The sequence below is a fragment of the Eublepharis macularius genome, chromosome 10 (assembly GCF_028583425.1).
Source record: "Eublepharis macularius isolate TG4126 chromosome 10, MPM_Emac_v1.0, whole genome shotgun sequence".
Classification (NCBI taxonomy): Eukaryota; Metazoa; Chordata; class Lepidosauria; order Squamata; family Eublepharidae; genus Eublepharis; species Eublepharis macularius.
Genome location: NC_072799.1, coordinates 50,666,988 through 50,679,162, shown reverse-complemented (window position 1 = coordinate 50,679,162; position 12,175 = coordinate 50,666,988). Strand labels below are relative to the sequence as shown.

Below are 12,175 nucleotides of genomic sequence, written 5' to 3'. Positions count from 1 at the left end.
TTCAGTAAACTTGACCTGAAATGACGTGGTATCCCTGTCCCAGCTACCTCCATTTGATTATGCAGTCCTCCCCCAGCATAGCTGGCAGAGGAGGTGGTGTTGCTATTGTTTTGTCTCTGAAACTTTCAGCTTCCTCCAACTCCCAGTATAGACATTATGCTCCTTACATTGGGAACTAAGGATAGATTGGGTATTATATTAGCTCTCCAACAAGTACCTTTTCTGAGCTGGCAGAGCCGTTCTTGGACATGGTGCTAAGTGACTTCAGCATCCATGCTGAATATTCCACATCAGGTTTGGCCCAGGACTTCTCAGCTTCCTTGGCAGCCCTAGGCCTCTGTCAAATAGTGACGGGCTCCATACATGAAAAGGGCCACACCTTGGACTTAATCTTTTGTTCTGAGCCTTTGAAGGAAGGTCTTTTGGAGTTGGAGATTCGGCCTGAACCATGGACTATTTACCTGGTGAAGTCAAGGGTGACCATGACCTTGATAGCCCACAAAATACAGGAGCCCAGTTAAAATGGTCCACCCATGAAATCTCATGGATCTTTCTGGATTCCAAAATGCACTGGGAGATTTTACAATTCCAAACTCAGGCCTTGTTGAGGCTGCAATGGAAGCATGGAGGCTGAAGCTCCTGGAAGCTCCTGGCAAAATTGCTCCTCACCAACCCTTCCCTTCCTTGCAGAGGAAACCAGTCCCTCGGTTCATCACAGAGCTGGGTGACCTAAAGAGGACTGGAAGATGCCTGGAAAGATGCTGATGGAAAACTAGTGCTGAATCTGATAGAACATGGTATGGAGCCCATTGGAAGACTTATGAAGCAGCAGTAACACCTGTGACACCTTTGCAAAGTTTTTTGTTGATAAAATAGCTTGAATACAGTCTGATCTGGATGCTACCTGTAATATAGGTGAACCGGAAATAATGCTTAACACACCATTCAGTCTATTTCTAAATCATTTTGACCCAGTCACTGTGATGGTAATTGACAGAATTCTACCATCTGTGAAGGCCACTACTTGTACTCTGGGTCCTTGCCTATCCTGGCCACTAAAATCTTGTAAAGACCACATAAAAGAGTCCTTGATGTCTATCATAAATCCGTCGCTAACTCAATGCACTTTCCTTCAGCCTTTCAAAAAGGCAGTCACCCACCCACTACTTAAAAAGCCATCCTTAGACAAAAATAATGTAGCCAGTTATTGCCCAGTCCCTAATCTACCCTACTAGCAACAAACTTGGCAGTCAGCTCATCACAAAGCACAGTGACTTTATCTGTAAAATAAGCTGCAAATAAGTCACAGCTAAAAATTGAACCATCTACCACTTTAGACTCCGTAGAAGCAGTTAACTGCCAAATCAATCTAAAAAATTGTGCTGTACATGAAATAACAGATGTGAAATGTAATTCCTCTTTGCTACCTTCATTGTCACTTCATAGGTCTTCAACTGAGCCCTGTATGTGTTCTCATAGACTCATCACAAGTCTGACACCATTTATGCTCTAGCTGTCTTAACAATCTCTCAGCCTCTCTCAACTCCTCGTTATACCATGGAGCTGAGGACACAACCTGGGAGAGACCCAGTGTCACCATGGCAGCCATAAAGTCCAAGGCTGCCCCAGACAAGACAGCCTCTGCATGGATGTTGAAATCCCCCAGGACCGCTGACCTGGGGAACCGCAGCACCCAATCAGCGACAGCCTCTGGGCAAGCTGGGTGATCAGAACAGCAGCAGAACACCCGTTCTCTCTCCAGCTCCCCATGCCAGGCCTGCACATTCAATGCCAGAAATCTTTGGTGCAGGGATCCCTCCAGAAGGTAAAAATGTCTTGGAGAAGTATCACTACCTCCCCAACCTTCTGTTTGAGGTTGATGAAGGACTGGGTAATCTGGTGGTGTTGTGTGAGAGGGGCCATATCCTCCTCACTCAGCCAGGTCTCTCAAACCAGGTCACAAGTGTCCTTCCTGGCAGGATAAGCTCCCGGAGGATATCAATTTTGTTCATCACTGACCTGGTATTACACATCAAACTGGAAGAGAAGGAAATGCACTGGGCCTGACCACCATCATTCCGAAGGATGGGATGGAGGTTAGAACAGAACCGAGCATATCCATATCCCTACCCACTCCTTTGAATTCCATTCTTCCTCCTGTGTCCTCCCCCTCCCCCACAAATGTCTGAGATACTCTGATCCTGGGGGCACATTTCCACCCCACAGGCCTGAGATGTATACAGCTAGAACTAAAATTTGGCTGAGCAGCAAAGCGAGGCATACAGCTAGTTAGTACCATTCAAAGCAGCTGATCGCTCTCAGCATAGGCAGTTTTCCCTGTGTCACCACAGGCCCCTGGAAGCAGGCCTCAAGTTGCCACCAGTTCCCTCTAACTAATCCTTGTGCTTAGAGACCAAAGAAACCAAGACTCTAGCCTTACCAGGCGTTAATTAAAAAAATCAGCCCTGCAAGGTAGAAGGCCTGCAGACCAAGTTCCACAAAAATAGTTATTTGGTAGCTAACAACAACGTTCGATTTATATACCGTCCTTCAGGACAACTTAATGTCCACTCAGAGCAGTTTACAAAGTATGTCATTATTATCCCCACAACAAAATACCCTGTGAGGTGGGTGGGGCTGAGAGAGCTCCTAGAAGCTGTGACTAACCCAAGGTTATCCAGCTGACTTCAAGTGGGAGTGAGGAATCAAACCCAGCTCTCCAGATTAGAGTCCAGTGCTCTTAACCACTACACCAAACTGGCTAAGGCCAATCAAACCAAGATACTGGATTCAGATCAAAGCTCCAAAACCAGTAACACCACAGAAGTATGAATAATAAAGTTTATTAAGAATCATGCAAATATAAATACAGAAATTGTGCAAGACAAGAAAGAAAATAACAATCTCAACCTTTCATTAGAGACATAAAATATCCAAGAACTGTTAGTCCAAGATGGCTGGAGGCAAAGGCCCATAGCAAGATGCCTTAGAGGGAACATCTGAACTAGTTATCAGCCCAATATCATAAAACAAAGTGAAGACTTTACTCTATGCCACGTCACCTCAATACAGTTCAATCAGGGTGTAGCTAAGGCATGTGACTACATCCCTCTGCAGCTATGTGCCCACAGTGCCACTGGCCCCCATTGGTGCTCTAAGCGCTTATGAGATGGAATGCAGGTGATGAACCTCCCTCTGTTCCTGGCCTTGAAGGCCTCGGATCTAAATGGCAACATTCACACCTGGGTTCTATGAGTCTCATTTCCAACCTTCTCTTTGAAAACAGCTAGCTCAAAGTTACAGTAAGTTTAGAATTCTTTTGTGGCCTGACTAGACCCCGAAGTCTGAAGGAGATTTATTCTTTTAAGCTCCTCATGATAGTTGTCAAGAAACTGGTCTCTTCTAGCCTATTTCTTGGCTCTCAAAACTTGGTTTAGGCTTTTCTGAGGTAGATTAAGCTGTGTGTGTGTGACCAGCAACTCCCATCATCATCCTAAAGCTGATGGCCAATTTTGAAACTGCTAACTTTATTTTCTGATGAGTTATGCCTACCACCCACGGACGGACATACAGATCCTTTTATGATAGTTTCCACTCTACCATCTTTTGGTTCATTTACAAAAAGTCTGTTCCTGCATACCTCAGGAGGCTCCCATTTATGTAGCAACCATGTGTACCTTTGAAGCTTTAAATTGGCATAACCACCCATTTTATTATAATATATATAATAGTAATGGATGTAATGAACTGAAGAAGGCTCTACTAGTATATTTAAACATTTTATATTCACGTTATCCACACAAACACAATCTTCCAAGCCCTCATAACTGTTCTAGTACTAATTATTTCTGAGTGGTAGAGCCTTATCCATGTTAGCTGGTAATCTAAAATACAACAAAAACAGAAACAATGTGTCAGAATATGATTTATTTGTTTTAAAACAGTGTCACATGGTGTGGTTATTTTAACAAGAACACATACAAAGAAATTCTTCATTATTTTGGCATGATAAAAAATACAAAATGACACTGCCTTTGTACTTAAAGCATTATTGTTATATAGGGAAGCATTGTGGATTAATAACCATGTAGATATGTAACAATATGATTAAGAAATGCTGTTGGAAAATGTTACATAGCTTCATTATTTTGTGATTCTATGGCAGAATGATTCTATACTGTAAAGTTATTTTATACATTTTAAACTAACTACTTCACAGGTTGTATTGGGAGCTAGTACCTACATGGCTCGTTTTTTTTCCACTCCCTATCCTCTAGGATTAGAGAACCCTACATTTTGTGCTTGACTGACAATTTTTAAAAGTTTGTAGATAAATATTAATACATTTGCACTAAATCCTTTAATTTGTATTCTTAATTTAAGTAAACAGGTGAGTCCTCTAAAAAAAAATGTAAACTATCTTTGAAAATCATGTATTTAAGACATTCCTTTATTCAACATAATTACAAACACTTACCAATTATTCATGGAAGCAGTATAAAGCAAATGAAAATTGCTTAAGCTTAAAAAAAGATAAAATTCCCTTTTTCGAGTGATGTACAAAGAAGTCCTGTCATAGCTGTACTGGTAATTGAAAAGACTATATAAAATCCTGAGCACAATCCACACGCATGCTTAAGTGTCAGTGGGTTATGCTCCCTTGTTGTTAAATGACTTGAGGTGCAATTCATATTTATTTAAACCTAGACATAAAGCTAGCATTTTGTACTTCAGTAATTTACAAGATAATATCTTTTCTCTATTATTTAGTTATTATATATCTGTAATTATGCTAAAATGACTGAAGATAATTATAGCACAGGAAAGGTTAAAAGCTTGAGATGGTGCTTGTATTAATTTTTTCCCAATAGTGGCATATAACAAACATAGTGTCAGCAAACTACATTGAGCAAATTAAGTGTTAACACACAATGGTGATTCTCCAAAGGTGGTTCCATATTCCACGCCTTACTTTCCCTTTTTATTTCAGGTAATCAAATGGTTATATGGCCATACTTAGAAGAGGCATTGTTCTTTCCCTGTCATACAGGAAAGAAGCTCTTTTCTTAGCTCTTCTAATGCTGTATGTACATTATCTAAAAGCAAAGGAAGTATGCATTATTCATCAGAACTATTGTTTTATTCACATGCAAGCTTATGCCAATTTAAATCATTAAAAAAGCCTTGATTAATTGTATGAGTTTTAAATGGATGACAGCTTCATGTCCAGAACTTACATGAAACTCAGGAGTCTATCTGCAAAGAGATAAAAGACAACTTGATCTCAATTTTCCTATAAAGCTCTGCCAGAAGGCCACAGGATTCTCCATTGTCAGAACTGCATGTTAAGAAATGATCATGGGAATGTCAAGGGATTTTGTTAATACTGTTTGCACATGCAGAAACATCAAGCCAGGCCTGTCATATGTACCTAAACAAAGCTTTATAGTTGCTTCATTTACAAAAAAAGCAAATTACTCATTTCTATTTTTCCCCTTGACAGCCTGTAAAATATACTAAGGCACAAGTTCTTACATGCTGCAGACACTTAATTTTAGCCATATTATTTTAAAAAACATTAAAATAACATGAACAAGGATCAACTTGTCACAAAGAACAGTATTTGGTCTTCCAAATCAGTCTACGTAAACCTAAATTTGCACTTCACTAGACCTTTTCAGTAGTGTTATCACTTCAGTTTTAACCATTTTACTTAGACATCAACTTCATAAGCTAGTATCCTGATCTAAAATGTGTGCCTGGAGCTCTCTCAGGCTGTGATTGGTTTGGATGCTCCACTAAGCCTGTAAGCCTATGCCACATTTCACCGGACAAAAGAACACAAAATATAAATCAATGGTTAAGAATTGTCTGATCTCGATGGTGTCAATAATTTTAAAAGCACTGAAAAGCAGTACTTGGAGGGGGGCACCCCCACCCTCCTGCTGTAATACAGAAACAAGTTTTGCTCCATGGCAGCCAGGAGAGGCAAAGGCTAGTGGAGTGCAAGTGGGAATTACCCAGCTCTTCTTATGCTGCCAGAGAGCTCTTAAAGGTATAGGCACAAGGTTAAGAAAAGAAAATACTGATTGTTCCACCTCCAGAGTACAGTTACTGTAGCAACAGTTATATAGTTATAGTTTTCCAGTGCTGTTTCCAATGTTTCATTAGATTCACATGACATGCCTATCTGGTAAGAGATGACAGTGTAAGGGTGTGGAACAATGCAGGAATAATTCTGGATAGTCTCTCAGAAGTATTTTCTATCATTCTCTCACACAAGAATGAGTATTAAGATATAAAGAGTGCTAGTCATATGAAAAATGACATTTTGAGTTTCAAACATATTTTTATGCAGAAAAGCTCTGAATGTGCATCCCTTGATTCATGAACCTAAAGAGAGATTATAATAAAGCACCGAGAAGAATGCAAAAGGCATTCAACATTAGCACTCAAGCAAAATTTTCCCATTCCATTGGGCATTGGTCAAAATATACAACTGAAATGTTAATTTCACCAAGTATCCAAGGTTAGTTCTTTGTAACACTTTAGGTTTCTACAGAACCATGATATACTCAGGTTGGCACACATTTGAAAACTAGCCTATATATGTGTTTTTTTAGTGGAGAGAAGATCCTGAAACTACAAGCTACTTTAATAGGATATATCAGCTTTTCAAGTAAAGTTTAACTTTCAGAAACTTCAGTGATTTGGATGCAACAATGACAAAGTGCAAAGAGTGTAACACATCTAGACACAAGAGCATACAGTAAAGTGCCAACATAATTCCTACTGCGCTGGAATATGACCAAGGCCACACTCTTAAAGCATTTGCACACTAGACAAAGTGATTAAAAATAGTTAACACCAACATGTCACGGCAGGTTTTGGTTCACATTCTAAGTGTATTGTGCTATGAGCAGGTGGCTGACTAAGCATTAGTGGCTTGTGGCTCTTGAGCTTATGAGCCAGTGTCATAAATATGGCTTCCACATGATCATTGTCATCAGGATTTTTAGCAGATGTTTCAAAAAGTGGCATACTATGAGTATCAGCAAATTTCTGTGCCATGTCCGTAGGTACCTGAATTGCACTTCTCAAATCACATTTATTTCCAACCAAAATCCGGGGTATGTCATTGGTGAGCAAATGTTGCTTGCACTCCTCGATCCATGATGGTAAACTATGAAAACTTGCAATGTTTGTCATATCATATACAAACACAACAGCATGTACATTCCTATAATAGTGCTGGACCATGCTCTTCCTGAATCGCTCTTGTCCCGCCGTATCCCAGAGCTGGATCTAGAATGAGTCAGAGGGGTGAGGAGAAGAGAGAACACACAAATGATTCTGCCCATGGTGGCAACAAGTTAAAATACTGTTCAACTTGTTAAAATCAGATCTTTTCTACTGCTAAGAGTTTGGTTTACATGAACATCTTTCAGACAGTGCTTTTACGGGTGAATCGGGGGGGGCTAACGACCAGTATCCTAATGCTTTAAGGGAAAAAAACTATGTGAAAATTAACACAAGATATTAAGAAAGGGTGTGTCACACTTCTTTAAGGAATCTATATCTTCATTAATGTTATATTGCTACCTCCTCCTTCCTTTAAGGAACGTGAAGAGAGATTCTCGGTTCTCTCCCTTCCCCATTATATCCTCTTATCAAAAGAGCAATTGTGCTCTAGGAAAACCCCCAAAGTCGCATTTCTCCACTGACGGGGATTTGCGCTTGGATCTCCCAAGTCCAACACATTACCCACACCGAAGGTCTCCTCTAATAAGCTCTCTTCGCATATTACCTCTTGAAAGGTAACGATACCCAACAGCTCACAACGTTTGCATCTGAGAGCTAACGGCGCCAACAATGTCACATTTCCAGGCGCTTCAGGCTTTGTGACGAGCAAACGAAGTTCGAAGCCTGAGCTTGGAGTTGCAGCGGAGCACACGGTTTCAAAAGGGGACCCGGAGCGGCTTTAAACACACGGGGGGTCTTTAGTGGCGTGGAAAGGCCAGAGCCGGGAAAGAGGAACCCGCGTTCAAACCCCGTCCTCGTCGCCACCCCCTTCGCCTTAACAACCCCACAGGGTTGTTGTGAAAGCGAAGCGCGCCTCACCGGAGGCGAACGTGAGCAGCAACACCGTCCCCCCCCCCCCCACCCGTGCTTAAGGGAGGCGCTTGTGCCGCCTCGCCGCTGCGAGCGAGGGGGGCTTCTGGCGTCAGCGCCGCCGTACCTTAATCCGCTCCCCGTCGATGGCGACGGCGCGCTCGCGGAAATCCACCCCGATGGTGGCCTCGGTGCGCTCTGGGAAGCGGCCGGCGCAGAAGCGGTAAGTGAGGCAGGTTTTGCCCACGTTCGAGTCCCCGATGACGATGATCTTGAAGATGCGGGAGCGCGCGGGGGGCAGCGCCCCGGGTTCCGCGCCGCTGCTCGACAAGCTCAGCTCCAGCGACGACTCCAGCTCGGCCGCCATCGCTCGGCCCGCCGCTCCGGCACGGGCAGCGGCGCCCCCTCCCCAGCGGTGGACGGCTGTACGCATGCGCAGGGGACGGCTTGGCGGGATGCAGGCTCTGATAGGCGGTGGCCGTTCTCGGAACACCTTCCTCCCCCTGCAATACTGCCATTGGTGGGACCTAGGCAGCCACGTGGCAAAGGTTACCCCGCCCCTTTTTTGGTCAGGAGAAGGCTGATAGGCGGAGGGCGAAGCTGGGCAAAGGAGCGCCAGAAAGGGAGGCTGGTCAGCGGGGTCGTGGCTTCTTCCGGCGCAGTGGCGCATCGTTAATGGTGGCTGCTGAAGGCACGATTTTTAAAAACAGCCTTCATTTCGCCTCCCATCACTGTGGCAACCCTGAGCGCCAGGATTCTTCGTTTGGGCCTGGCTAAAGCCAAACGGACCCTTTTCTGGTTTGCAAAACAAAACAGAACTCTAGTGAATTAATCTAGGAAAGCTCTCTGGAAGCCTATGGACGGGGAAGACAATGGGGACATAAACCTAACTAGTCCCCTCTAGAACAGCCATTCCGGGGTACTGCCTGCAGGCAGGGGCTTTCCTCTGCCTTGTCCACCATTATCTCCACCCTTTCTCCTGCTCTTGGGCCTGTCAACCTCCAGAAAAACCAGGGAAGAACTTCTCTCCAGCTGCAAGGCTAGTGCCAAAGTTTGGTGTGCAAGTCTGCTCTATGTACATAGTCAAACACATCTAATCTAAAGGTATGATTACATGCTGAAACAAGAATACAAAAAAAAACTAGTTCACTTGTAGGGATACTTAGAACTTTTGCAGTCCAATAATGTCACCCCATCCTGGCAACCATCAAAAGCTTGTAAAACAGCAGGGTTAATATTATGGGCCAGCTAAGCAAGTCTGAATTTTCATCTTACACATATTGCAGGAACTAAGTTGCCTGTGCTTGCTTATGACGAGAAGAGTGCTATGCAAGTTAATGGGAGCACTACTTGCTCAGCTTCCTTTGCCTTCTACAATTGTACCCATATTGTCATGCAGATGCTTTTTAAAAATAAAAGGGCAAAGCTGATCTGTGTACTTCTCCAATTCTGTATCTCTCTGAACAGGAAACACACAGCCCTGAAACTATGTTTGAAGTGACTTCTGGAGCAGAGCTTACAGTTACCAACTGTCACTGAATTGGAGGAAGGGGAATAAGAGATATCTGTAGTAACCACCCATATCTACACTTTAGTAGAGCTCACACGTAACATAGCTTCCAGCTACACAGAGAGGGCTGTATCAGCATGGTTTCTATATAGTCATCTGCACATGTAGTTTATGGATTCCTGTTGTAAAAACTGAAAGTTTTACAGCCTGAGATCTTTTGGGGCTAAGCATAATCTTGCTCTTAATACTGCTGACACAGCATTTGTTCCACTAACGGAGCAATAATTTGCTCAAATACTGGCCCATGAACAGCGTGATTAACATAAGTATGACAAAACTAATGTTGTTCGTAAGTATACATTTGCACAAACAGTATATTTATAGATGTGAATGAGGAATCCATACTTTTTATATACTTTTCTTATCACAGAAAGAGTAATGATCTCCCTTAAAGGGATGCACAACAATGAAAACCACCAAAATGTCAACTGTCAGATCTTGCCAACTGGCAACAATTTAGACATTTCCCTTACTAAATATTGTTTCTAGTCTGCAGTTTTCTAGTCTATTTAAGTTCTCAGTTAATTCACGCTCTTCCAAAATGACGATGTATTTTTCAGAACCATACCCTTTGCCAACTTGTAAATTACTATTCACAGTTTCAGCTACTATGGTTAAAATTAATTGGGGGGAAAGGGTGGAGGGGATTAGTGTCTCCAAGCACTGTTGCATTATGCATTGTGGGATTTCACCAACACTAATAGATTGCCCTACTGCTTATAACCTGACAGCAGCTTTCAAATTCTCCAGTCACACAGCTCTCTTTCAAAACATTTTATTGCATTATATTTGGTACCTTATGTTTGACAAAGGAAATTACATCTGTAACTGCAGGAATAAGAAGCTGGTCTGTTATTGAAAAAAAATTCTTGGGCCCGTTAAAAGTTACAAAGTCATGGGCTTGCCTGAAACAACTGAGCAAGAAATATATTCTTAGAAATGTAGGGCTTCAAGTATTACAAACCTGTGACACTGTGGAAAAGTTCCAGAGGTATCTAAACTGCAGCACTTTTTTCTGCATAACGTGAACAAGGCCTGCTGAGGTTTTTAACAATTAGTCTCTCGATCAGTCAGCAATTGGTAGTCAGGAGTTCTGCTCTTTGAAATTTCAAGCCATAGTTAAGTTCATTTATATTTCCACTGTACGTGAAATATACATGCTGTCTTTCTAATGAGTTGGTGCCACATCACAGTGCATAATTTCATTTGGTTCTTGCATGACAGTTTTAACAAGTTTAGCCAAACAATACTTGTTTCCTGAATAAGCAGTTGATTTCTTTTCAAATTCTTAATTAAAACGACAAATGTTCTAACCAGTTCTTTCATTTAAAAACTGTGGTGCAAGAACACCAAACTGATCACGTGCAGTGAATTTCGGAGACACAACAAGCTTATTGAACACCTTATGTTTCGTTATTTTGCTTCATATTTTATGTCCCAGTCTCTACAACAACATTGTATGTGTGTTGCAGGTTTGTCTGCAAATAGTGATTCACACCACATACTTCCAAAGGGTAGAATCATCTTGGTATCAAAATCAGTCAGATGCTAAAGCCCCAACAACTCTTTGTGCTCAGTGAAAGGATCCAGTGCTAAAACAGCAGTTTTGCTGTCTGAGATAGTCATCTCAACAAGACAAATTTAAAGTAATATTTCTGCCACACACCTGCTCCCATGGTGATCAGCCTTCAGATTCCATATAAATTAGTTTAAAAACGGGGTGTGTAGATAAGGGATACGTTTCAATTTTAGCAGTGCTTAGTTTTTCTTTAACTGAGCCACCTATATCCAGTAATACATTACTTTATATTATATACTTCGTCAGCAGGATAAAAAAAGTAAAACTTTGAAGGCAACCATTTTTACTTCTCCATTCGGTGTACGGTAGAACAATTCAGCAGGTGCGTGACAAAAATATTATACACCAGATACGATCCAAAGTTATTCCACTCCTTTTAAAAGTTCATATTTCATTGGCCAGTTCTTCTGTTTCTGCAGATATATCTCCGTTAACTGTGATCTTCATATCCTCTTCATATCCAGGGGGCATAAAAGCCAAAGCATAAGGGAAAAGCTTATGACAATTTGCTCTGTATGCTTCTGCTGCTTCTTTACAGTCTCCAAGGCTACCATCATTCAATGCTTCCAATACCTCCATACAAGTCTAAAAAGGGGGGGGGGGGGAAGGGGAAGAGAGTTAAACTTTTTAGGGGTTCCTCTCTACCAATAAAGCATATTAACGGTGATGGATGATGTTATAGCTAGGCATGATATTTTCTAGGTTTCATAATGAAACATTTGTTGTAAAATTATTATCTGAGGACATAACCGCAATGCACAAACATATTTGTAAGAGGGGCTTTTTCTGTGCTCTCTAAAAAACAGAATATTCCTATCATGTTAAGCAAAGCAAAGCAGTTTTTTTTAAAAAGAGAGAGATAAAAGACTACTATCATATTTGGCAAAGTCACTCCTGGACCAAAGAGAGTAAGT

General features: G+C 41.7%; 2 protein-coding genes across 3 annotated transcripts in view; both read right to left on the bottom strand.

Moving 5' to 3' along the window:
* Positions 1-3,912: 3,912 nt before the first annotated feature.
* Positions 3,913-8,519, bottom strand: RAB33B (RAB33B, member RAS oncogene family). Of its 2 annotated transcripts, XM_054990532.1 has the most exons (3): positions 8,240-8,519; positions 7,084-7,305; positions 3,913-5,096 (listed from the first exon to the last, which is right to left on the bottom strand). In XM_054990532.1, the coding sequence occupies exons 1-3, from the start codon at positions 8,477-8,479 to the stop codon at positions 5,076-5,078; spliced, it is 483 nt and encodes a 160-aa protein (XP_054846507.1). In that variant the 5' UTR covers positions 8,480-8,519; the 3' UTR covers positions 3,913-5,075. The 2 variants fall into 2 exon arrangements, with proteins under 2 accessions (XP_054846507.1, XP_054846505.1); XM_054990530.1 differs by having other exon boundaries at positions 3,913-7,305.
* A 1,922-nt stretch (positions 8,520-10,441) lies between these two features.
* NAA15 (N-alpha-acetyltransferase 15, NatA auxiliary subunit) overlaps positions 10,442-12,175 on the bottom strand; it is a 61,252-nt gene continuing 59,518 nt past the window's right edge. Inside the window, exon 20 of the mRNA XM_054990184.1 lies at positions 10,442-11,846. Within this exon, the coding sequence (XP_054846159.1) occupies positions 11,646-11,846 (201 nt within the window). The 3' untranslated portion in view covers positions 10,442-11,645. The remainder of the gene's footprint in view (positions 11,847-12,175) is intronic.

Excerpts from the sequence above, each read along its gene's own strand:
- RAB33B (XM_054990530.1), bottom strand. The coding sequence starts at position 8,479 with ATGGCGGCCGAGCTGGAGTCGTCGCTGGAGCTGAGCTTGTCGAGCAGC. Across the intron at positions 7,306-8,239 it reads TCGACGGGGAGCGGATTAAG|ATCCAGCTCTGGGATACGGC; the intron begins GTACGGCGGCGC and ends GACTCATTCTAG.